The sequence below is a fragment of the Cricetulus griseus genome, chromosome 2, assembly GCF_003668045.3.
Source record: "Cricetulus griseus strain 17A/GY chromosome 2, alternate assembly CriGri-PICRH-1.0, whole genome shotgun sequence".
In the NCBI taxonomy this organism is placed as follows: Eukaryota; Metazoa; Chordata; class Mammalia; order Rodentia; family Cricetidae; genus Cricetulus; species Cricetulus griseus.
Genome location: NC_048595.1, coordinates 238,072,506 through 238,099,807, shown reverse-complemented (window position 1 = coordinate 238,099,807; position 27,302 = coordinate 238,072,506). Strand labels below are relative to the sequence as shown.

Here is a 27,302-nt window from a genome sequence, read left to right as displayed (position 1 = left end):
AATAAAAAGATGGAAAAATAAAAAAAAACAAAAACAAAACATATCACATGAAATTCTCAAAGACCTAATAAAAATATCTGATGTAGCACACCACAGAACTCCACAATAGTAATATAACTATTCTACAATATTAACTGCACTGAACATTTCTACTAATTTTTATTTTTGTCAGAAAAGTTTGGATGGAGTAAGATCTACAGTGTTTTCTGTGTCTATAAATGAATGCCACTGAAGATTAACTTCCTATTTCTTTTTCAAAACTATAACCATACATGCTATACACAGTTTTCACAGCAAAAAAAAACAAGCCTCCATTATACTCCTTTCTCTGACTCTGGACATTTTGCTTCCCTCAGCTCCCTGCACTTCAGATTTGGGGAAACTTTACATAGGAAGGTATCTACACTGTCCAAACTGTCGATGTTTTAATGAATACTTCATTAAAAATGAAAACGCTCCCCCAGTTTGTAAAAAAGAACCTAATTCTCCATGTACACCCAGACACATTGTACCCATAGGCTTGTGATCTACTCTACAAAAAATGTGGATAATGTGCTGTATAAGTCAGAACTTTTAAATTCAGGTTGGCCCTAGCTCACCTCTGCTCCTACTGGGACAAATCTCAACTGAATGTCAGCAGTGACCCACTCTCATTGTCTCCCAATGCTCTGTGCCTAAGCATTCCTCTTTCTCCTTCTTGTACCACTGTCATTATGGAAAAAATTAACTGGCTTAAATAAGAAAGTATTGGCCATTAAAGTGTCATAGCAAAGGCCCTGCTCCAAATGATATGACAGAGTTTTTTTAAGATCCCCCATGGAAGGCCTCACCTTCCCTGAGGAGCAGAAAGGGGTTGGGATAAGAGGTCAGTGGAGGGAAGGGGAGGAGGGGAGGGAGAGGTATCTGGGATTGACATGTAAAAGAAGCTTGTTTCTAATTTAAAGTTTAAAAGGGAAAAAAAAGTGTGGTAGCAATATGTGCATTTCTATTTTCTCTCTCTTTGCACATATTCACTCATGCTTGTAATTACATATATTTCTCATACATGCATATAACACATGTATTTATGCATATACATAATATTCATAGCATATATATGAAACCACATATGTGTGTAAGACTGATCGTGCTGATTCTTCTCTTCCTACTTTTTTCTTTTGTTTTTCACTCTTTGTTTGTCCCTGACATCTTTCTTCTCTACATGTAACCATGTCCTCTTCCCTCCAAACATCCATGTTAATAGTCAATGGGGTTGTTATCTATGTCTGGATAATCTTATTCAGATTTATATTGACTAATTCATATACATAAAACACTACAGTACACATTATACAAAGACATAGTTTTATGACTGTTGAAGAAAAAGGGGAAGAAATATTGTATTATTAGAATTTTACTTCCCCTTTACCTCAATGGAAAACTGATTTTGGAAATTCTTCCAACCCATTTGGTGCCATACTAATATTTTCATTTTAATGTGATATATTTTTAATATATCATAATTAATTCATTGCATATCCTCTTAATGAAAATTGATTTTTGTCACTACAAGCAACAATCACTTACATCTTCATAGATAGTACTTCTATTTCCATGAGATAGGATCTAGTAAGTATATTGCTGTTGTGTCTATAATTTATTTTGATAGCTACTGACAGATTCTTTTCAAAGAGCCTATATTGCTTCTTATTTCCATCCATAGTATATGAAACACTCTTTTCCCCTACTCTACAGACAGCAATGGATGCTATACCTCGCATCCAATTCAGCCAGGCTAATGAGTATGAAATGATACATCGCTTGTTTTCAATTGCTGGCTGTTAGGAAACTCTGTGGGTCTTTTCATATGCACATTGACCAAGTACTATGAAAAATGGAGAAAATTCATTTCTTTCCTGTCTTTAGAAAATGCATTCATAAGGTTCATGCACTCTTCCCTTTTTCTTAATGACATTAATAACAACTTTTAACTCACTGTTTACCTTCCAGTCACAGATAAGTGTAGTCTTAATTCTTGATCTGGGAAACTTCTCTTTGCAACATACAGAGACTACTACAGAAAACCCCGACCAATCAAAACATAGAGGTGTGGAGCCCAGTCCCAATAGATATGTCTACAAACACACCTGCACCTAAGGTTCAGTTAACACTGTGGAAGAGGAGGCAGAAAGATTTCAAGAACCAGAGGATCAGGGAGTTTGCTTTGAGATTGTAGCTCCTAGTAATAGCAGCAGCTACACCCATAAAGTTTGACCAAAAGGAGACTCCATTTTTAAAGCTGTGTATACATACTATATTTCTTTATCATCTCTTTATTTCGGAGTTTTGGCTATTTCAAATAATGCTGCAGTGAACACAAGAATGTAAATATCCCTTGGAGATTCTGATTTCAATACTTTTGAATGAATAGTCAGAGACATGATTGGTTTTTAAAAGAGGTTAAGATTCAACATATACAAGGAACGTCTGCAAAATAACAGGAATAATAATAATCTTATTTTAACATCGTAACATGAACAGTGAACAGTTCTCCAAAGAATACATACAAATGAATAACAAATACATAAAAAGATAATCAACATTATGAAAATTAAAACTACAATGAGATACTATCTTATACATGGCAGATCATCATTTTAAAATGGTTTTAAATCATAGTAAGGATATTGAGAAATTGGGATGATTATATATTATTGCAGCCTTGTAAAATGGCATGTCTAGAAAGGGAAATAGTATTCATAGGCCATGAAAGTCTAAAACAAATTCTATAAGAATAACCTTATAAACATCTCATCCATCTGAGTAAAAAGGGGAACCATTAGGGTATTCAAATCCAAGTAATTAAAAAAATTCAGCTGTGTACTAGTAATTGAAAAACAGAAATCAAAACTAGGGAATACAAGACTATTCCACACACACATGCAAGAGTAAACAATCTATTGAATAGATTGTTTTGATGTGTTCCAAACTGACAATGAAAGAGTAATACTCAGGTTGGGGTTCATTGGAGAAGATGTTGGAAGTCAGAATCACTGGAAAATGTTCTTGTATTAGCATGCTAGAGAGCACAGGCTCATCCAGTCTTTAGTAAGACACACTCCACAATCTCACATGGCAACAAATTGTAAATGAGAAAACACTGAGGTGTTAGGGCCATGTGAAAGTCTATGTCAATTACTGTAAGCAACTTACATAAAATTCCCACTTAAAAAAACATGGGCAAAAGCTTCCATAGAGTATTATAAGAGTTATCTACATATATTTTCTCATAATTGCTGTTTTTGATTGAATATGATTTAAAATATTAAGTAACTTTGGGAAAATATTTATAAGGCACCAAAATCACACCATTTGATTTTAACATTAAGAAAATCATAGTGAGGAGGGGATTAAAATTGTATTTAAAAATGACTTCTTTTGCTCAAGTGTGGGATTAAGGCAAACAGGAAAGTCCACAAGCTTTTCTTTCCTAGAATATACTCAGTGAAATTTTTAAGTCCAAGTATTTTGGTAAAAGGTCTGAACAAGAAGGGAGGACTTCATCAGGTGGGTCATAAAACTGCTCGACATTGTAGAATCACAGCTGTAATGATGCTCAAATTAGCTTCCCTAAGGAGGGGATCCTGGCCGCAGCCTTTGTTAAGTGCTGTAATGTGTACTGAGTAAAATGAATTATTCATGTAATATTTGAGCATACTCTGGGAATTTCTGAAGGGCTCCAAGTGAAAAAAATATGATTTGTCTTTCTGGCAATGAGAAGAATCTGAATCCTGAATTCAAGCGAATACCATCCAAGAGCAACCTGCACTGATTTCATGACCTTTAGAAACTCCCCTCCACATTAAAACAGGGGAATCTAATTCAATCACTGGAATATGAGCATGTGCTGATTATCTGAACACTCTACTGAATTCTCAGAAGTGGGGCATCCACTCCTAATCCCCAGAGCATTTGAGTTGCCATTTAGTAAATATACAACTGCTGCTTTTTTTATATGGGAGTCATTTCTTGTACAGCAAGGCCAGAGTTATACTTGGGAATGTTATTCAAATTAAGTGTTAATAATATGAGCAATCTTTTTAATGTCATAAAAATTGTCATCTGGAGTTAAAAGATAAACTGTTACTAAGCACCCTTCCTCTTTCTGCATGTTCTGAGTTCAATGGTGCCGTAAATATTCTGTCAGTTTCCTAACATGGTATGAGTAGAATTCAGGATATCCAAACCAGATTCAGTACTCACTTACTTGATTCTTTTAAATTTTATTTTCAAGATGCCATTCAACAGAAAAGTTTTCCTTTTGGAGGCCATGATTCAGTGATAGTTTCAGTAAAGCTAGGCTGTGATCAAGCTACATGACTTGTGGTCTAATGTTGTTTTGAGAAAGATTGTCTACTAAGAATTTAAAAATATGAGCCGAAGATATTTTTTACTTCAAAATCTTCAAGAATTGTATATTTTGGTGAATGGAAGAGGACTAGGAATTTCTCATTTTCTCCCTTGGGAGTGATAAGTAATAATGAAACGTTTGTTAAAGGGCACAATACCTCAGCCATGAGAAGACAGCACAGTGCCCTTCATACCCATAGACCTCTGTTGCTGCCTCTTCCGTCAAGACCACTAAATTCATTTTAATGTCTGGGCTGCAAAAAAGTAATTTCAGCATCCAATCCATTCTGAACAAATTGCCAAATTAAGGAAGTCCTAGGATAAAATTTCTTCTGAATCCTTGTGATCTGCCAAAGAAATGTAGCTTATTTATGAAGAAAGCAGCAGCAGCTGAGTAGCTGGTCCAATTAGGTGATAGGAGCTGATCAAGCCTTATTTCAGGAAACCTAATTCTTCTGTTCTTACATGTGGACTTATTTGCCCTTTACTATTCCAGCATGTCCTCAGTATGAACAGAACACCCAATGGAAATAGAATGAGGGATCATAAAGGAAAGCGAACCAAAAAGTCTGTATTTGATGACACTAACTCTGAACACTTTAAAGCTAGAGTAAATAAACAGAGAATACTAGAGAAAACTATGGAAATTCTGCGTCTGACATTAGCAGGAGTTGAAGACTGAGGTCTCTCATTTACCTTCCTGGGGCCTTTTCTCATTCTTTCAATTGAAAAGAAGCGATCATTTAGACTGTTAGATGAAATAATGTTTTAAAACTCCTTCACAGTACATTTCGTATGAAATACTTGAGACAGCACAACTGTCACTGTCATTAAATTTATCATTACAATTATTATGTGGATACTGGGCTGCTCTCTAGAGACCAGACATGAAGTTTGTTATTCTACATGTTTTCTGCATATAAGAATAAACCATTGGAAAGGAGACTGGTTAAAAGGTGTTTTAAAAGAACCTTGGCTCTTCCTGCTAAGGGAGACATCTTTGCTACTGTAGGCAACATCCACTCTGGTGAAACGCCAAAACTACAGAATCTCACAACCAAACAGTAATGAAATGCAACTAAATTCAACTAAAATCTGTTGAAAAGAAAAGAGCACAGGACAGAATTAAAAGCCTAAACCAACTTCCAAAGCCTCAATATTAGGGACATTTGGAAAAAGTTACTTATCCTTTCTCAACTACTACTTTGGATGTAAAAGGAAGGCAATAGCGACTACTTTTCACAATTATGACAGAGAAAATAAACAGTGTGTTTAATTAATATTGCTTAATATTATTTAATTAATATTACCTAATTATACACTAAGGCAGCATATGAGGCAATCACATTATTGTATTTTCTCACTTATTAGCCTAAGCAGTCATATCTTTGTGTTGATTTAGAGCCTACAATATAGTCACTGTAGGTGCTTCAGCCATACTTGTACACTTGACATAGGGAGTGTCCAAGTATACTCCTAGGAATTTGCAATAGCCTGTATACCATTGTTGACTTAAGCTAGTGACTATGCAAAATGGGAAGAGCAACACTGAGAAAGGATAGTGTGAGCATAAGTAGGTGAGAATCACGATGTAGAAAAGTGAAGAAATGCTAGGAAGATACAAGAAAGAAGAAAAAGACATGGCAACATGTGTCCACCAGAATGAATCAGAAAAGGCAAGTCAGGAAGAAATTGTAAAACACACAATGATCTCATCTTTCCTGTCCTGGCAGCTAATATTCACCTCTGTTCCTAAATTCTAGGGAAATCATGTGGTCAGTGATGATGTTAAAACAATTTTAAGTCTCCTTAACACATCATTTGGACCCTGTTAACTAGGGTTCTCAACTAAAGGAAGGAAAATGGAAATCAAAAGAAACTGAGGGGATCAGTTTCATTAGATTCATGAATATCAATTTGCAGAGGCTGTGAAGATAAGGGTTTTCCCACTGAATTGATGTTGAGCACGGATTTCTGTTATGGGACTTTAGGGAAGCAAGAACAAATAGATTAATTGATGAACAGATTCTCTCTCATTGGGAACAAACCTAGCTTCCTTCACCTGTACAATTTTCAATCTCAAAGAAATTCCCCAAAAAAACCTCCTGGATAGAACAAGTGGGTAGATATCCCCATGGTCAAACCAGAAGAAAGGGACTGAAGAAAAGAGACAATCATTTGCAAAGCAGAGAGTCTTGGGATTCTACAAAGTGATGTTTTTAATTATGAAAATTTGAATCTATGATTTTCCAAATGTCAGTGGAAAAACGCAATCTTCACTCCATCCCTCTATGTACAATCTAGTAGCATCCATAAAAGGGCTGTTACACTCTACACATACCGGTTTGTATAAATGGATCATTTTATCTACAACAAAAGCAGTACTGCATATCGGAGGAGATTCTATACTTATGTTAGGATGACAATAGAAAGGCAAACATGGTGTAAACTCTTACCCATTACCTTCAGAATCACTGCAGCAATACCCAGGCCAAGTAGCACAGAAAATTCCTAACACACTATGCAATTCAGCTGCAGCTCATCACTGCCACTATAATTACAGGTGCCTGCCTGCCTTCATCCTTTCAGATCTGTGGATAAAAGCCCAAGGCTGTATTTGTATCTCAGCTTCACAGAAGCTGAAACTAGTAGTCGATAAACACAGAGAACAGAACCTGACAGGCAGACTCTTGCAGAATACAGAGCTACTTACTATTCAAAAGCTCCTCCAAACCCAAATTTTTCGGGAAGGAAAAAAGAGAGGGTTGGATTTAAAAAAAAAAAAAGACTTTATTTCATATAATCCTAGAACAAACACACAAGCCAGAAGTGATTAATCTTATTTCTCAAGAAAGAACTGAAGGTCAAGGTTTGAGTAATGTCTCAGAAGTGGTCCTGGCATCACATTTATTTCTGTCCACATTTCCATGGCTCTTCTGGAATAGTCTAATAGCTGAAGGCAAAAGTAGATTTTTAACAGTTATGGTTTTCATAATTTAAAAGCATTTCTCAACAGCTAATACATGGCAATCTTTAAAGGAGAATTTTGTAGTCCTACGATTTAAAGGAAGATGAAGTATTTAAATTGGCTCTATCTGTGAGCCAGCAAATCAGGAGATATTAACCTTGAGAAAAAACTGACAGGTCTAAGAAGAATTCCTGAAAAATTATAAAAAGGAGGACCATTTAGCAGGTCACAGTGTATATGGCAACAACAGTCTCTCTAGAACTCCTGACGTATTGAAATGAAGAGGGGGCACTTGTGCTGAGGTTGATTCTACTGGAGCCACATGGAAAGTCACCTTCTTACACATGAGTAGGCCACCCTCAGCCAGCTCTACTATATTAACACTGAGTAAACTGAGAGCTTAGTTACAGTATCCTTCCAAATATGGGACAAGAGGCAATCAACTTCAGTTTTCTATACAAAATGGACAATTCTGGTCTGTTTCAGAACTTTTAGTAATACATTTTATAGCATTTTACTAGAGACCTGTGAAACTTTAATATCCCCAACTTTTAAAAATATAATCTCAAGTTAATTGAACAAATAAATTCACCATTTAAAAGAATTCCTAAAGGAGGAAGAGGGAAAAGAACTGAGTAAACTCACCTAGCAAGAAACCCTAAGGAATTACCCATTTCAACATGTTAATTGTTATGTGGAGATGGCTTTTGAAGTTCAATTTAATTTCTTGAAAGACTCAAACAACTCTATTTCCCTATAGAAAATAATTAAGCATCAAGGATAATAGTGTGGTTAGCAAGTGAGACTTAGAATTTGCTTAGCAAATCAGAAGGGGAAGACTTCTGTTCACAGCATTATACCACTCTTTGTCCCATCATGTGACAGCCAACACAGAGCAAGCATGGACAAAGAGGTTGCACTCCAAAGGGCCAGCCTGGAATACACTTAGTAATTACAGACATTGCCCTTTGTGCCTCAAAGAGGATCTTATCTCTCCTGGAGTGGTGGAGAGACTCAGATTTCTATATATCACTTATGTCCTCACGTAAACAAAGCCTTGATATCTGAGATAAACCCATGGTTCATTAGTTTAGAGTTTGATTGCCACCACAAGGACTTTGGAAAGTGGCCGTATCCTGACAGCTCTAGTATAATCAATGGATTAATGTCTTGGTAGTTTCACAACATTGTGGCATTACTGAGAAATTGTGAAGATAAGGAAGTGAGGTTTAGCTGGAACATGTGGCTTTGTGATCTCTCTCTCTCTCCCTCTCTCTCTCTCTCTCTCTCTCTCTCTCTGTGTGTGTGTGTGTGTGTGTGTGTGTGTGTGTGTGTGTGTGTGTGTGTGTGTGTCCTACATCTCTCTCTGAATCCAGAGGTGAGCATTTGCCCTACTAGGACCAATTTGCCATGATATCCTTCCTTCCTATAGGCACAAAGAAATGGACCAGATGACCTTGGACTAAAACTTCTGCAATCACAAGCCAAAGTAGCATCTTAAAAATCCTTTAAATTATTCCCCTCGAATATTTCTCACATCAATAAAGAATAGATTAACACAGAGAAAGTATACCAGGAGTGTGACCATGAAGTTACTGTCCCTGTCAATGTGATGCCAAAACATTTAGAAATGATTTGTGGGGTGGATTTGGTAAAGTTTGGAGAAGTGAAAGGGGAAACCCAGAATCCTGATAGGAATGTGGATAGTTTCTCAGTTGTTTTACCTGTTGCTATGACAAAAAGATACCCTGACAAAAGTTATTTAAGAGAGCAAGGGTTTCCTCTTGGCTCACAGTTCCCTGTCACATTTCATCATAGTGGGAAACTCACAGTGACAGGAGCTTGAGTAACATAATAACATCAACTCCATAATGAGGAACAGAGAGCAATGAATATGTGATGCAGAGCCTCTCTCCCTGGCCACTTATATAGTCTATGACATCAGCTAGAGAATGGGTGGCCCTTCCACATCAATCAGTGTAATCAAGACAACACCCTCAGCAGTCTGTAGGGCTTCCAGTAGTGGATCAGTATTTATCTCTAGTACAGGAATGGACTTTGGGAGCCCATTCCACATAGAGGGTACTCTCAGCCTAGACACTCGGGGGAGGGCCTAGGCCCTGCTCCTAATGATATGACAGACTTTGAAGGTCCCCCGTGGAAGGCCTCGCCCTCCCTGGGGCACAGAAACAGGATGGGATAGTGGGTTGGTGGGGGGCAGGGGAGGAGGGGAGGGAAAGGGAACTAGGATTGACATGTAAAGCAAGTTTGTTTCTAATTTAAATAAAAAATAGAAAGAAAAAAGAAAGACAATATCCCACAAGCATGCTCATAGACCCACTGCCTAAGTGATTTTCAATCTTGTTAAGTTGAGAGTTATACTAACCATTTCAGATGGTGTTCACTGTGCTCATGAAGTTTCATAGAGGAGTGAGGACAGTAGAGGACATTGTACTAAAGACTATGTATTGACTATGTATAGCATACATTGACTATGTATGCTATAACCTATCACATAAGCTATCTACATTTTTCCATCTTCTAAGACTTAATGAGTGAATAAAGTAGAAGGTAATAGATTAATTAATTTGGCAAAGAAAATTTTATGTAAGTCCATTATTCAGGTGGTTACACAGTTATTACAAGCTGCTTTTATCCGGCTAGCAGTAAGAATAACAAGCCAAAAGAATATTAGAAGGGGAACTGGAGAGATGGCATAAAGGTTAAGAACACTGTCTGCTTTTCTAGAGGTCCTGAGTTCAATTCCCAGCAGGCATAAAACTGGCTCTGGTGTGCAGGCATACAAATAGGCCAAACACTGTATAATAAATAAATAAATCTTAAAGAAAAACAAAGAAATCTTTTGGCCGGGCAGTGGTGGCACACACCTTTAATCCCAGCACTCTGGAGGCAGAAGCAGAGGCAGGCAGATATCTGTGATTCTGAGACCAGCCTGATCTACAAGAGCTAGTTCAAGGATAGCCTCCAAAGCCACAGAAACCCTGTCTCATAAAACAAAAAAGAAAAAATAATATCAGAAGGACAAAACCTTGCAGTGTGATTAAACCTTCCAGTGTAAAGCTGTGACAAAGGACAATGTCATTGATCAAGAAATGGAGTAATTGCAAAAAGCCAAGCAATGGAATATTTGCTGTGGGAAAACAGTAAAGATGGTAGTTTAAGGCCACCTCAGGAATCAATTATCAAACCTTTACAACACCAAGGGTGTGAAAGTGTAGACACATCTGAGAAACTCTTAGAAGAGTTCCCTGGAGAGCCTCCTGTGAGAGGCTACCTAATTCAGGATTAATTCACCATGCTTAGCTGGTTACTGTAGTCATTTGTGCTAATGTGGCACTCATCTCCTGAGCTAGCTATCTATGTGATGCTGACTTTGGAAACATGTACAGTGTAAGAGTTAAGGCATCAAGAAAGCTTCCATTCAAACTGTAAGGAAAAACCCTAGGGGTCTGGAAATACATAGCAGGGTCAGTTTCCAAAATACACACCTTCTATGAGGACAATGGATAGAGCTACTGGAGTAAAGCTAAACACTCAGTGGAAACTCCTAGAAGTTAGAGATGCTAGAGATAACATACTTGTGTCAAGGAGAGGGCAAGGGGTAAAGCTACAAGTGTGGGGCTGTTCCAGTTATGCACTGCATAATTAGTCAAATGTTTTTGAACGAATAGCTGAAAATTTGAAACAATAAAATCTAAGTTGGAATACTGATTTGCTTGAACAAACTCAGAAATGAAATCATAGTTATATGCATCTAATAGTATAATTTACAAATATTAAAGAGTAAATGTCTTCAAATATAAATATGAATTGTTAAGCTACACTAAACCAAAAGTAAGTTTTCTAAGGTAGAATTTAGCAAGTAATTATTACAGGCTTCTTTAGTGGAAATTTGAAAGAAAAAGGTCCCACAATCATACATTATCTTAGACATTATTTATAAAATAACACCTGTTTAAGATCCCTTTGGGCTATGGTGTTAGTTTGTATGAATATTACAAGTGCTCAGGTTTAAAGAATGAACCATTCCTTCAGAGGCCCGCTGACAGCACAACACTGTCTTCTATGAGTGATATGATACCCAATCTCCAGTCATTATCTACCAAGTTTATTCATTATTTTGCATAATTTAGACATAGGTATCAACTGTCAATCCAAATCCTGTCCATTATAAATACAGAAGAAGTAAGTAAAACATTATAAAACCCAGGATCATCTAATTCAGAAAATTATTCTCAACCTACCTGGGGGAATTTATTTTGTTCTGTTATGCACAGTTACTTAGGGGAAGCAAGGAAGGGCTGACAACATAAAACTACGAAATTCTCATAAAGTACTGAGAGATAAATTAACCAAAAATGTAGAGAATATTAGTACTGCAAAGTATAAAATACTATATGAAAGAAAAATAAACAAAAATGTCCCAAATCCATTAAAAAGTGAGTCATCTTCAGCCACAGAATCCTTACCTTTGGGAATTGGGAATTAATTTTAAGCCTCTTCACTTCTAATGTGAAAACCAAAGTTTGAGAACTATTCAGCCAAAGAAATTATCTAATCAATGCTTGAATTTATGAGGCAGAACACCTGTTTATAAATCTACCTTTTGAAGAAAATAAAACTCAGCTCAAATCTTAAATGTAATTGATATGTGGAATTAAAAGAAAACAAATAAATCTAGAAGATCCAAACATTAATGAAACATCTTAAAAAGAAACTCAAGACTTATGCTTAAAACTAAACTCATTTGATAATACTAAGCTTTAGTCTACTTCCACTTTAAGTTAAAAAAAATCAAGAATTCCTGATATTTTTGCAAACTAATCATTTAAAAACTCAGTGTTTTCTGTATTGTGGTGGCACATGCCTTTCATCCTATCACTTGGGAGTCAGATGCTGATGGATCTCCAAGAGCTAGAGGCCAGCCTAATCCAGGTCAGGAGGGCTACTTAGTGAGACAATGTCAGAAAGAAAGAAAGAAAGAAAGAAAGAAAGAAAGAAAGAAAGAAAGAAAGAAAGAAAGAAAGGAAGGAAGGAAGGAAGGAAGGAAGGAAGGAAGGAAGGAAGAAAGAAAGAGAAAGAAAGAAAGGAAGGAAGAAAAGAAAGAAAGAAGGACTAAGGGAGGGAGAGGGAGGGAAGGAAGGAAAGAAAAAGGTACAAACAAACATAAATCTTAAGGGAGACATACACCGTCCCCCAGTAAAGTGGAAAAGACAAGAGCCCCTGAACAAATTGGGAGCATGGGGAGAGTAGGGAGGGAGGTAGGAGAAAGAGGAGGGGAGAAGAGGAGGCAGGAGGCAGAAGGAGAACATGAGGGATGAGGAAGATTGAGTGGGGAGAGAAATAGATGTGAACAAGAAAAGAAACAAGTATATAGAGGGAGCCACTATCAGTTTAAAGAGAATTCTGGCACTAGGGAATTGTACAGAGATTCACAAGGATGGCCCTAACTAAGAATGTAAAGGATAGTGGAGATGCTATCTTAAATGCCCCTCCCCTATAATAAGAATGATGACTACCTTAAATGCCATCCTAGAGCCTTCATCCAGTAGCTGATGGAAGCAGAAGCAGAGATTTACAACTAAGCACTGAGCCCAACTCCTGAAATCCAGTTTCAGAGAGTAGGGAGTGACCAATAAAGCAGTCAAGACCACGCTGGGGTAGGATTTTTTTTTTTTTTTTTTTTTTTTTTTTGGTTTTTCGAGACAGGGTTTCTCTGTGTAGCTTTGGGGCCTATCCTGGCACTCGCTCTGGAGACCAAGCTGTCCTCGAACTCACAGAGCTCTGCCTCTGCCTCCCGAGTGCTGGGATTAAAGGCATGAGCCACCAATGCCCCAAGACCATGCTGGGAATACCTGCAGAAACAGCTGACCTGAGCAAGTGGGAACTCATGGACCCCAGTCTGACAGCTGGGGAACCAACATAGGACCAAAACAGACCTCCTGAACAGCCTTCATCCAGTAAATGATGGAAGCAGAAGCAGGCACCCACAACTCAGCACTGAGCCATACTCCTGGAATCCAGTTGTAAAGAGGGAGGAGGGATGAGCAAAGCAGTCAAGACCTTGCCTGAGAAACTTACAGAACCAGCTAACCTGACCTAGTGTGAGCACATGGACCACAGTCCTAAAGCTAGGGAACCAGAATTGGACTGAATCCAGCCCTCTGATTATGGGGTGCCAGCTAGAAGGCCTGAGCAGGCTATGGGACCTCTAACAGTGGAACCAGTATTAATCCCTAGTGCACAACTGGACTTTGGGAGGCCATTCCCTATAGAGGGGTACTATTTCAGCCCAGATACATGGAGGAGGGCCTAGGCCCTCCCTTAAATGACGTAACAGACCTTTATAGTCCCTGATGGAAGTCCTCACTGTCATTGGGGAGCCGGTGGGGGTGGGTTGGGGGGTTGGCAAGGGGCTTGAGAGTATGGAGGGTCAAGGGAATTGGGGAATTGATATGTAAAGAGATTGTTTCTAAATTTAATTAATTAAAATTAAAAATTAATTAATAAATAAAATCTCAATATCCCAAACAGCCAGAAAACTTTTCTATTCAAAATCATGCTCTAAACACTTTAAATGATTTTTTCTATATATAATATCATATGTAATTGATTTTATTTTGCAAATGGTCTAAAGATTCTTGTTGGGTTAACATTTGTTGAGAGGACTGGGGTTGCTCATTACTGAATTATCGCTACCCACTTCTATGCTCATTCCTCAAAACTAGGTTTGAACTTTAAAAAGATATCTAACAGTGTCTCCAAGTAGTCATAGGAAACAAGGATGAGGCAAGTTGCAGGGCAACAGCACAGTCTGCTCACAAAAAAGGGGAGCACTGAAATATTGCCTAGGACAAGTCCTTGTTGAAGTAGTGAGTGTAACCACAGAACAGTTCTTCTTGTCCTACTCAAACAATTGTAGCATATTAGAATGTTTGAAACTTTACTGATTCATCATAAATCGACAAAGCACGACAAAGAAAGCATGGGTTCAAGCAAGCATGGCCTTTCAGAAGAAATGGTGTGTGTGTGCGTGTGTGTGTGTGTGTGTGTGTGTGTTTGTGTGTGTTCCTGCAAAGAAATAGAAAGCTTTAAGTTGCCTGACTCAGCATAACCTCTGTGATTATTAGTCTGCCTGTCATCAAACTTACTTTCTGGATATTTGAAAAGAGCAGTTAAAGTGCTGATATTGACAAACTAAAGAGAATCTATGAAACTTTCCTTCTCTAAAACTAATCAACCAGAAATAAATTTGTTCTGTTACTCAAGGAAGAATTGTTTGTTGTTTTAATAAATTTCAGTGCATTCTAAGAATTACCAAGATTAATTTAGAAAATTATATTACCCTAAAGATTTAGTCACAGTTTTAAGAAATTGAGCAAAAAGTTCATGAGTGATAAAAAACAGTACTTTATTCTACATGTACTAACTAAATCACCAATGTAATTTCAATTAAAATAAAACCTTTACAGACAAGAAAGGTGAAGCTCTATGCATTCTCCTATTAATTCCCACACCCTTGAAACTAAACAGATGGAAAGCAATAAGCATTCTCCAGAAAGGAGATTTAATTATCCTTCCTAATTTATGACTACCATAAAAGTAAAACTTAGATTGTTAAACTCATAGTCCAGATTCTTGAGTTTCTGAATAATATAAACTTACTCTACCGAAATATTTTAATTTTTATCTTAAATTCTAAGCTAAAATATTTATGAGTTATCACAAATTATGCACACAATGATGTATATAATTTTAATTACATACACAGATATAAGTTGAAAATATCAAGTACTAAAGCTTAGAACATGGTATAAAATACTGAGATTCCCTGCGGACAATTTATTATAGCCTTCAAAGAAGGAAGTAATACTTTAAAATTGTTCTCCAATGCACTTTCCTTCAGATTAACTGACAAATTTCCTGGCAATACCACCTGCTCTGGCCACCTGCTAATGAAACAGTTCTTACTTCCTTTCGTGATGGGTTTTTGCATATCCCAATTTGATTGGACTACAGCTTACCAGGCATTTGGTCAAACATTCTGGGTGTGAGCGGGAAGATGCCTCTTAATGAAGTTCACATTTGAATAATAGGGCAAGCAGGTCATCCTCCCTCGCTATGACTCCTGTTTCTCTGGAGATCACGGCTGATGCAATCTTCAGTTTCAGATCAAGAGCTTTTTTCCCTCAGAACTGGAGTTTAAGTTCCTTGTGCTCTACCACTGAGACATATCCCAAACACATAGTTTCTTATAGATACCAATGATAGACAGGTGGTGACCCACGACTTTAATCCCAGCACTTGGGAGGTAGAGGCAGGCAGATCTCTGAGTTGAACGAAAGTGTGGTCTACACAGTGAGTTTCAGGACAGACTGCAAAGCTACAGAGAAACCCTGTCTTGAAAAACAAACAAACAAACAACAGATTCCAATGATAAAGGAAAAGAGTCAGTGCTTTTGTCTATTTCAGCCATCTAGTCAAAGGAGACCCACTAGTTGTTTATTTTGGCTAGGAATGGCTGAAAGACAAGAGAAATCACTTGAAGGCATTCCAACATCTACACAGGTGTTCAAACCCTATAACCTAGATACTAAAGCTCTACACAATCAGGATCATATTTATGTTACCAAAGAGATTTTTAATTCACACTAAATTGTTTCTCTAATGGGAATTCTTCCTCGTTTTGCCCATCCTCTTCCCTATATATGTTTGTTAGGGCTCAACAAATGTCTCAATTGCTATAAAATTCAAGTGTATAATAACTTCCTTTTAAGGAGATTCTAATATATTTATTGTGTTAATGGTATATAATATGCATATACCTTTTCACTTTAATTGTATACTAACAGATCCTTGAAGTTAGAACCTCTGTCTTCAAATCCTATTAATTTCCTGACAGTGTTTGTTGAATAAATAGATGTGACAAAAGCTTTAAGCACTGAGAAAGGAAGGCAAAAACAGGTATGAAAAGAGTAACAAAGGCTAATAACCTATGAGAATGTTCTGTGAAGGAAACTTGGGGGGAAAGCATACAAATGTCTAGTGAGCTACTGCAATCTACTAATTTTTCCTCAGACTGATGCAAGGCAGGGAAGGCAGAGATTACACTGAGAAAATGGCATAATTCAGGAAAAGTGTCATTAGCCTGCTCAAAAGCTGTACAGCTCATGAGCAGGCTGTTAACTGTCCCTGTGGATTCATCTCTAAACTTAGAAAGCTAGACATGGTCTCTAAAGTCCACTTGCTTCAGGTAAGTTAGGGTCCTATAGCTTTCATTTATCTTAAGAGTTCCCATTTCATTTCTTCATTAAAGGGAAGGAAGGGCTTGAGCATAGGAGCAGCTGCTGTATCCTTCCTACAGATGCAGATGTTTTAGTAACTAAAAAGAAAGATCAAAAAAGTGAACGTCCCAGAGACCAAATATCTGTGAATATGCTGGAACTTCAAAAGTGTAAGCTTTCTTTAATACCTACTTTGTTTATTTTACCATTTAAAATAAGTACTGTCCCCAGGGCATAGAACAAAGGTGAACTTAAGGTATAAATGAAAACTAGAGGCAATCCCTTCCATATGCTTGCTTAATTTAATGATGGAAACTTAAAAGTAGAAAACATTTATAGTGAGTTTTTTTTTCATGAACAGGAGAAATTATGTCTATATAATATCATTGATATCTTATTTAAAATAATCACATATGCTCAAAGATTTGGACTAAAATTTTTAAAAAGATATATTTGCACAATTCTGATGTATGTAGTAGTGAATCCAGAAATCATGTCATGATGGCTGCTGTCCTTTCTAACCCTGCAATTCCTATCAGGGGTCATCAGTCTGTATTCCTCTAGGCACCCAGGACTCTTTATATCTGAAAATCTCTGCCACACACTGGATCAGCTGACCTACTAAACTTATCTTAACTCCACTGTCTTGGGACTGTGTACCTTCTCTCTCAGCGTATACGTCTGTTAAAAAATAAAAAGGCCACGGAAGACAGCAGTTACTCAAAAGGAATGACTGTTAAAGTTACATGCACCAGGAGGGAGAATGTCTAAAAAACAAAACCGTCTAAGACAGTTTTTCAGATTTTCACATATGGCCCTGCTGCCTGGAGTAACCTGGTTCTCTACAAAATATGGGAGAGACTGTTCAGTTTTTAATTGGAGAATAAATGCTTTAAATTGATCAATGAAAATAAGACTAAGAACAAAATTGCATTTCAGCACCACTACCATTGGACAATATCTCCAATGCTTATATACAAATTAAAATAACTTAAAAAATAAAATCTTTGCAAAAGGTTTTATGGGTCTTCTCTAACTCACATGGCCGAGATTGGTCTTTATCAGAGTAGCTAATTGTTTGGTGTCACAGATGTGAGACAAAAGGCAGATATATTTCCCTACTCAAATATATCAGTGAAAATCAGGTGAGCCTTCGAGAGCCTGAAAACATAAAATAGGTTGGGGAATGAAAGCAGATGACTTTAGGGACCTATCCTACCTGCTGCGATTTGGGTTTGTCCAATTCAGATTTTCAAAACAATTTCCAAAACTATGTACAATTAAACTTTTGGATCTTTGCTCATGGAAATTGATATATTTATGTTTCTCTGGAAATATAAAAGAATTGGCAAACTGGAGTAGGCAATTCTAGATAACATGAGACAAGGGGAATGAATAAGTCCACAATAGGCCAAAAGGCAGAATTGTGATTTTTTTTTATCTTGGGACTGTCCATACCTGAAATTTCCCAATGCAAAGCAAGAAATTGTTCCTTTGGAACTGGGGCAAGGGAAAGAACACGGAATCACTAAACTTTAGTAGCTAGAGTGTTAAACAGATTGCAAATGCTTTCCTGAGACAAAGGTCAGTATTTCAAAGATAAAACAAAACGGTCCAATATCTGTTGCTGTCACTGTCTTGAACCTCCAGAAAAGAAAAAAGCATCATTTGCTATCTCCACTTTCCCTATGACAAAGAAGCTTTGTTTCTAAGTGGGAAATAACTACATTAAAGCCTGCAAAGAGAAGTCAAGCTTGTTTTCTTTGTTTTACAGTTACAACAAATGACAGATTTATCCTGGTAACTTACTCTTTACATGCTCTTTATACTTTAAAAAAATTGAAATGTACTTGGCTATTGAGATGAAGGAGACCTGTAATTCCATTTAAGTCAAGCCTTAAAAATATTCTTTTTATTGAAACTTGGTCCTAAGCCTAGGTTCGCAGTACATGATGAAGGTCTAAGGAAGACTTATTTAACCTACATTAAATCTTGATAATGCATTAATGAGTCTTTTAAAGGGATAATTTTAATTCCCCAATCTTCAGCCATAAAGACTATATAGTGCTAATCTGCCTTGCCCTTTCAATTAAACTTGTTAAGGGCTTTCTATTTAGTCAGCACCCTGAATGGGCCATTAAAATTCTTGTTCGGTAAGAGTTGTGTTCAGTGCTCTGTTGTTTTAAATTCCATTAAATCCAAATGGTCTTTATCTCCCCATGACCACTGTGACTTCAATCAGCCAATTTAATTACCTTACACAATTGTCAGCAGAAGCAGCAAAGAAAAACAGGAAAGCATATGACGTTATCAGATGGAAGTCTACCTCTCGAGTGTTTAATCTAGGCTCATCAATAATGATGATGTGCACCTACTTACTTCCTTGAAGGGGAACTTTTGACCTTCCCTTTCATTTCCCTTTCATGCTAAGGTGTAGAATTTAAGATTCATTCAGAGCACTTTTAATACTTTTGATAGGTGGACTACAAAATGAAAGTCCTTAGAAGATAAATCTTCACCACAAAAAAAAAAAAAAAGAAAGAAAAAAGCAACACCTGCATCCCAATACATGGTACTATGATAGTAAAAACATCTGTACACCTTAAGTACTATGCATGCAACAGATAATAATTTAAGTCCATTATATTGAAAGACAGTAGACTATATTTGACTCTATGAGTAAAAATGGGCCTTAAAATTTTCAAGAAATATACAAAATTGAGGCTACAGTAGCAAAGTCTAAACACAGGAAATCATGTGTCTGTGTAAATGTTAAATCTGTACCACAAATGAGAAAAGCATTTTCTTTATTGAAAATTATAATAGCTAAATACCATAAGAGATTATGTCATCTTATTAAAGACAATACATTATAATCTAGGGAATAGATTTGAAAAATTCTGATAATCAATTTGCATCAGCATTCATCTATAGTTGTGATTCCCAACCTGTGGTCATGACCCGTATGGCAAACCTCTAACTCCAAATATATTAATTCGTAAGAGTTGCAAAATTACAGTTATAAAAATAATTTTACGGTTGGGATCATCACAGCATGAGGAACTTTATTAAAGGGTGCAAGCATTGTATGAAAGCCATTTACATTAACTTTGCTTGCAGAGTAAATGTTGAGTCAGTGGCATTATAGAATCTCTGAATGAACACATTTACTGATCACTTAAATTGAAACAAAAGCCTAACTTCTCTGAATAAATGTGCACTGCCATATAAACCCTTGTTCACTTCTGAAAGACAGCGTTACAATGCCAGGAAACATCGTCTGGGTGGAAAGCTATTTCTAGAGGACAGAAAGATCATTTTTCAAAGACATTTCTGAAATAATTGTGCTTCCCTTGATGGATCACATCAAGTTATCCTATGATGCTTTAAAACTAAGCTAGAACTTATCAAAAAAAAAATGGGTCTTTATAAAACGCACACTCGTTGGAGATTCTAGCAGATTTTCCCGTCTTGCCTTCCAGAGCTCAGGTGAGCAAGTTTTATCTATTTCAGAGATACTGACTGCTATCACTCCCATCCTCTTTTCTCAAGAGTCAGTTTTCAAGCTCCTGGACATAAGGCCACTCCTCCTTCCCTCCCACTTTACCTCCCAAAGGAAGAAAAATCTCTTTCAAAGAACTTGTGGCAAGTGGCAGCTTCCCAGCTCTCAGTCACTGCGCTGAGTTCCTGGATGGTGCAGTATATTTGCCAGGAAGTCTTGTCTCTGGGAGTACAGAAAAATTTCCACAAGATCCGGTTTCGTTCCCTCCAAGGTGTGGGTTTTATCTAGTGGACAGCTCCTGGCTGTGCCTTCACCTAGGGCTTGTGCACTACGTTTGTACAGCTATAGCAGTGGCTGGTGGCTGGCTGATGGGTAGTGCTAAGAAAAACTACAGCGCATCTGGGAAGGAAGACCTAAATTTGGAAAGTTTTAAACAAAAACACTTCACGGATTGGCTTAAGGAAAAAAAAAAAGTTAGGCAAAAACGTCAAATAGTAAGAAATGACAGACCATTTGTTCAGCTTACTGGAAAGGGCTGTTTTGTGGAGAAACTGCTCAGTTTCAAAGTTTTCGTTGAGGTCTGTGCTCTCAGTGTCCTAAATTGCAATTCAGGTTAAGACTCTGAATAATCAGACCTCAAGATCAGAGAAAGTAGCAGATTGGGGTGTGGTGACAATAAAGAGGATGCAGAAACAAGCCAAAGCGCAGATAGGCCAACCAAGACAGAAAGGAAGCCTGTATGCAGCTGCCTCTCTAGGGACTGGGGATGGAGCAGATAAGAAGCAGCCTAATGAGAAGGATCCTTGTAAGTGATGGAAGAGACGTTTTAGGCAGAAATGTGGCTCCAGTGCCTAACTCCCAGGACCACATCGACTAGGACATTCGATTGGCCCATTCTTAGATGCAGCTGCATAAGAACAAAGGTATCTCATTTCCACATGGCTAGGCACTTGTGCAAGGTCAGGGGGGAGGGGCGGCTAGGGGCAGTGTTAGGCTTTGTGCCCGACTCAGTAGGCTGCAGATATCTGGCCTGACCTGGGCTTGGGGCCCAACTTTCTGCAGCACAGCTTACACCTGGAAAACAAGCCCTCCCTACCCCCACGGGGCGGCGGGGGGTGGGAGTCCTCTGAAGAAGCCGCTTTGTGACTCTGGCTTCGAAGTAATGAAAGCGCCAGTACCCAAGATAAGAGACCCCCTATGCCCAGGCCCCTCACCCAGTGGCCAATATGTAAAACCTAGCCAACACTTGGGTGCCCTCCCTCACTACCTCATGTGGCCTTCCAGCTTTGGGAAAGTGCCCGGGTCAGTGGTGCGGAGTGATTTGCCTAGCATCTAACACCCTGCACAGTGCCCAAAGTCCGGCCTGGTGGCAGAAATGGGTATTCCTGTTTGCAACTGCAAAGTTTTCTTCTGCACTAGAAAGTCACTGTGGCAAAGTTAGAGATAGCGACAGTGCAGCCTCTCCCCACACCCCGAACCCCTCCCCCTCTACTGCAGCTCTGTGGTTTGGGGGCGGGGAGAGAAAAAAAACCTGAGGAAGAGGTTGACCTGGAGAAGGAAGAAATTGATAGGCAGGAAAATGAAGGTACTTCAGGTCAAGAGACCCCGAGCTATGGGGAAGTTGGGCTTTCCAAGGGGTGATAAGAAGAGGAAGGGTCAAGTCTGTTATGGGCAGAGAGAAGAACAGCTCAGAGCTTATGAGGGTGAATTTTCATCATCTACTGGGGAAAAGAGGAACTAGCATGGCTTCAATCCAGCTTCACCGTTGCCATAGCGCCGAGCAGAAGCGCCAGAAGCCAGGCAGCTCTAACCCTTTCTCTGGGACAGACTTCAGCCTCACTCTAAACTGCCTCCTGTGAGAGACCTGAAGCAAGGTGGTGGCTTTCAGCCACACCTATCTGTCTGCCACTGCCCAAGGACAGCTGCCCTACAACAATTCCAACCCTTTCCTCCTCGGGTACGAGGCCAGCGATGGTTGAGTTTTAAAGCCAAAATTTAAAATAAACATTTTCAAGAGATACTTACACGCACTTAACTAACCATCCAATCCACTCAGTACTGTTTTACCCCGGAAGAAAATAAAACTCCCACTACTTCATCAAAATAGTCTCAACAGGGAAATGTTCCAATGATTACAACTATACAGAATCCTTCCTGGTGAGTCAGGTCAGATTTAGAGAAAATGGATCTCCAGGGGGAAGACATTTGATGGTGATGTAGAAAAACAGATATCTACAAAGTAGGATGTTGGTCTAGGGTGTGAAGGCACAGGTCTGGAGGGCTTCACCTAGTGCCCTGTTTCTTAAGGATATATTTGGAGTTTGCTGAGGAAATCTGAGGGGGGGGGGCAGAGAGACAGAGAGAGTTACTGTTTAGACAGTATAGCTTTCCTGAGAATCTAGGCTCTTGAGTGTGTGCTCTTTTGGAAAGCAGTTACACTGCCACAGACACCAAGATTTTTAATATGAAGACATGAAATGATCAGCGAATGTAACAATCTAATGATTCAGCAAATATTGTGCTGCAAGACCAGAGCAGCAATAATTAAAACTTGAGAGTATTAGTTGCAGTCTTCAGTCCCGATTCATCCTTTCACAGAATCATGTACATTCCCACCAATGCATACTCATTCACACACACACACACACACACACACACACACACACACACACACACACACGAGAAGATATACAAGATCTCTTAAGTACTTTGAATTAAATATTGGGGTGGGGGGTTCCATAGTAAAACACTTCCCATGCTAGTTGCCAAATTGCTGTGACACACATACCATATATATCTTCACACAGTTCCCATGAATATAGGGACTTCTTTAATCCTCTCTAAAGAAGCAAGCATTCCTGTGGATGCTTGTTGCTAAGAGCAACATGCTTAACTATCATCTGAAGACTGAAGAAAGCAGCAAATGCTCAAGCCAGAGTCTAGTTATACTCTACTATCTCATGTTATTATCAATCTTCTGACTCTAGAGGACATATGGGGAAGGGACTACTCTTTTAAATTTATATAAAGGCATTTTTATTTTAGTTCCACAAAGCTTGGGGAAGACAGTGAATTTTAGCAATAAAGGTCACTTGGGAAAAATAGGAGATGCTGCTAGTGTTCCAGACAGGACAGTCATTCTCTACTATATATCAGATAGAATAACTTAATGTGTCTACTTTTATTTCAAAGACATATACTCTGTATTTATGCTCCCTACCGTCTCTGGCTTAGATACTCTTACAGCTGACAAAGAAGGCTGCTAGAGTGGGAGCTCAAGCCTCGTTGACTTTCTCCTTTTTTGCAATGTCCTTCTTCAGGGAACTTTTCCTTGCTGAGTTCTGAGCTCATTAAAAACATCCCGGGTGACCACCCAGAGTCGACCATTCCCCACACTTCCACTCCTTCTAGCAGACCTCTGAACCAGAGGCTGGACTGGAATCCACATTTAGATTTTCCTAGATTCTTGGGAAAGCTATAAATCCTTCTCAAATCTAGGCTCTTTTATCCACGTCAGAGTGAAACAAAGATGCACTCAGAAACCCACACTCAACTCCCCTGCTTCCTCTGCCCTCACTTCCAGTTATTACCATTCCTTATTTATTAGGTTGGGATTCTGTGCCATGGGGGTGGAGCCGGGTGTGAGCTGTGAAAGAACTCAGCAAGTTAAAACAAACAAACAAACAAACAAACATAAAAACAAAACATAACAAACAACAAGCCTGTCATGACTGCTATTTTGCTGCACTCAGTGACAACTTCCCACTATTAAATAAAGCATTGAATGGCATAGCACCATTACTTAACACTCTGCATATGAGAAAGACCACAAACGAAAGAAAAACGATTAAATTGACCAATAAGATTCTCTTACAGAAGCTATCAGAAGGATTTGCAAGAGAGGACCTAGGCAGGTCCGGGCAGTATCGGACGGATGCAACTCATGAAAGAGTTACCAGGCATTACTCATCAGTAGCACAAGCTGGAGGTTTCCCAGCACTAGTGCTCACTTTCACTCAGACCATACCACCCACGCAAGTGGAAGGTTCCCGGGGAGACCTAGGCTGGCCGTGCCCCCATCACCGCGGTCTCCATGGCGGGCTACCTAAAAGGCGATGTATTGGCCAGTAGTCCCAGGAACTAACACCTCCTTCAACCTCTCTGCCCCCTCCCCTCCCCCCGCCAAAAAAAACCCAGATAAATAGAGAGGATAAATGAAGGCGGGCGGCGGTCTTTAAAACCCGGGAAGGAGCCGTTGGTTCTGGAAGCGGCAAGCCCATGCCAAGCACAGCGACTGCCTGTTTACATCAGGCGCCTGGGATACCACACAGGCGCTGGTGAGATGTCGGGAATCTTACCGAATCTTAACACATGTGTGGTTCCTTGCGAATATCCGATCCACAGTAAACAGAGCAGGACTTTAGTGAAGCGACTGAAGACTAGATTACTTAGAAACGGGGAAATATTCTTCATGATGTTTCCGTGCCTGCGCGCGCGCGGCACCCACTTCCCCGATCTAGCGTTAGGCTCCGGGTTTGGACGAGAAGGAGGATGCGTGGAGTAGTGGCCACAGACACAATCACGGCATGGTCAATGAAAGAAGAAGGAGTCTCCGCTTCCCAAACCCATTAGCAGTCGTTGCATGTTCTTCAGTCACTGCGCCAAGGAGCAAGCTTCCACTGCAAGGGATGGTGGGACATCCATGTTAGTCCGGGAGCATCCTGGAGAAATCCAGCAAACACAATGTCTGGCCACGCGAGCCTGGGAGAGCACAAGAAGAGGAAAATCAATAGGAAGTCCAGCCCTGCAACCTCTAGTATCGAAAGCCAGTCACAGTCCCAACACAAAGGGCGCTTTACTGGCAAGGGTTTCGCCAGGCCCTTATTCCACTGCACTGCTGCACAGCTTCTGACGTTAAGCCAAGATAAAGTGAGAAAAATTGAGACAGCTGCTTCCTGCCACTGAGATTCCCAATATATATTATGCAACCGTTCTGATAGCTCGCCTTGAGTAGCAAAAAAGGAAGATTTATTTACGTGATGCGATGAAAATTGCTTTGATTTTCAGTAAGACCCTGCAGAAAGTGCCTGGTGTATGTATGCAAACACACTTCGTACAATCAGCAGATGAATTTTAATAATTGACTGGCTAAGTCAAAGTCATTTGTCTAGGAGTTGTATTGTAAAAAGGAAATGCTCTGAAACAGAAAATTGTGCTGTCATTCTAACTTACTGTTAAGGTGAAGGAGTCATACTTTTTAAAAATCTGAATAGAAAATAATAAATACACAATGGGATGAAATTGGAGAGCTGAATGTGTTCTTTAAAAACTTGAGTGACACATTGTTTGATTAGTAAAGAGGTATTTCTTCCGGTGGACTTTTAGGGGGGAATGAAGGAATCATTCGAAACTTATTTATCACATCTGAATTAATCTTGTACAAAGACAATAGTATTTGAGCTGCAGGAGCAGATTCCAGAGACTTTGTGCCCACGTTTTATTTTTTAAAATAATTTATTTCCTTTTAAAATGGAATATAACATCATAATTTTGTCTAAAATATCTTGTCATCAGCTAGTTTTCTGATATGAATATTTAAACTCATCTTTTCTCTGGACTTGGACAAGCAGAAATTAATTCAAGTACAGAAATGTAGAATTCTTTTATGTGAAATTTTTTTTTGAAAAAAGCAATATACTTCATAGATAGTACAGTTATCCCCAGATCCACTACTACCATTTTGTATTTGTAAGAAGAGATAATCAGGAAAGCAATTGATGACATTTTAACCTTATTAAGAACTACAAAGGGCAAATTGTTGAACTTGTGTTTTACTATTAATCTCTGTTCATTATCAACATATAGGGCATGAGTTAGACCTCATAAAAGTTAAACGACTATATCATATAGAAGACTAATTTTAAATAAGTAGCATGAGCATTATTTAAGTTCTTATATTACTATGATTATGTTGTTTCTAAATAGCAAGAAGATACTATAATATATTCATTTCATCATAGTGATTTTTTTACTATTTATATTTTCTTAAGATATTATTATAAAATCCTGACTGAAAAACATCTACATTTTCAAATGCTCTCAGAGACATTGATTTTTTAAAAGACGGAGGCATAACTGCAGTGTCAAAAATGAGTATCATGAATTGCTAGTTTGGCAATCTAGCAGGCAATCCCATCAAACAATCCCACTATTTGAGCACTTTAAAAGGAATGCCTAATGCTGAAACCAAGGAGTCTAGCGACTCCTTCAGTCCATGTTTGAAACGTCACTTATAAAATATGTTAAAGACCATCATGTCCTGTCTTTTATTTGTTGTCTCATTTATTCCATTCTATTTGTTCATTTTTCTTCTTCCTTCTAGTAGAGGCAATCATGGCAGCCAGGGAACAAACATATTCTCGGTTGATTTCATTTCCCAATATAATTAATACTGACTACCTGAAAATAGCATGTTCTGTTGTGAATAATCAATTTTCTGCAATTTTTACAATGTAGTTGGCATTTCGTGGAACCAGAATAAACATGCTGTACCACAATTTATTGTTCACAGATTCTTTTAACGTAACACTATTTGTCATAGAATTTGTCATCTTTCTAGTTACTACTAGCATTCTCAGCTACTTATGTGGCATCATTGATGAATGTCTGGTGGGAAAGTAAAAGAAGTTAATGAAATTCACACAAAATAAACTGTAAATTTATGTTAGACTGCATAAATTTTCTTTACTACTAACTAGTCATCCCCAAAGAACCAACTTTGCACATATCCTTAATTGATTTCATTTATATCCAGCAACTCAGTTGAAAAGCTCTAAGATAACAACAATTCCACCTGTCCAACTGGACTTCTTCAATACCAGGGACAAATATTTTTTCAGGACCTCGGATGGCACTTTTTTGACATGAATTTAGTCTGATACTGAAAATGGCAAAATGAATGGATAATATGACATTTGAAGTGACAGTATGCATATAAGTAGATTGAATCATTGAAGAACACATAGTCAATAAATCAATTTTGTGAACTGTGTTGAGTGTATTTTTCAATGTGAGTAGTGGGTTGTTTAATATACCTGAGAGACACACAGTGATTTCTTTCCAGTGCACACTACTACAA

At 38.3% G+C, this 27,302-nt stretch overlaps 1 protein-coding gene across 1 annotated transcript in view; it reads right to left on the bottom strand.

The window, feature by feature from the left end:
• Positions 1-24,637, bottom strand: part of Grik2 (glutamate ionotropic receptor kainate type subunit 2) — a 650,167-nt gene extending 625,530 nt beyond the window's left edge. The window contains exon 1 of the mRNA XM_027402939.2: positions 24,523-24,637. Within this exon, the coding sequence (XP_027258740.1) occupies positions 24,523-24,637 (115 nt within the window). The remainder of the gene's footprint in view (positions 1-24,522) is intronic.
• Positions 24,638-27,302: the final 2,665 nt, after the last annotated feature.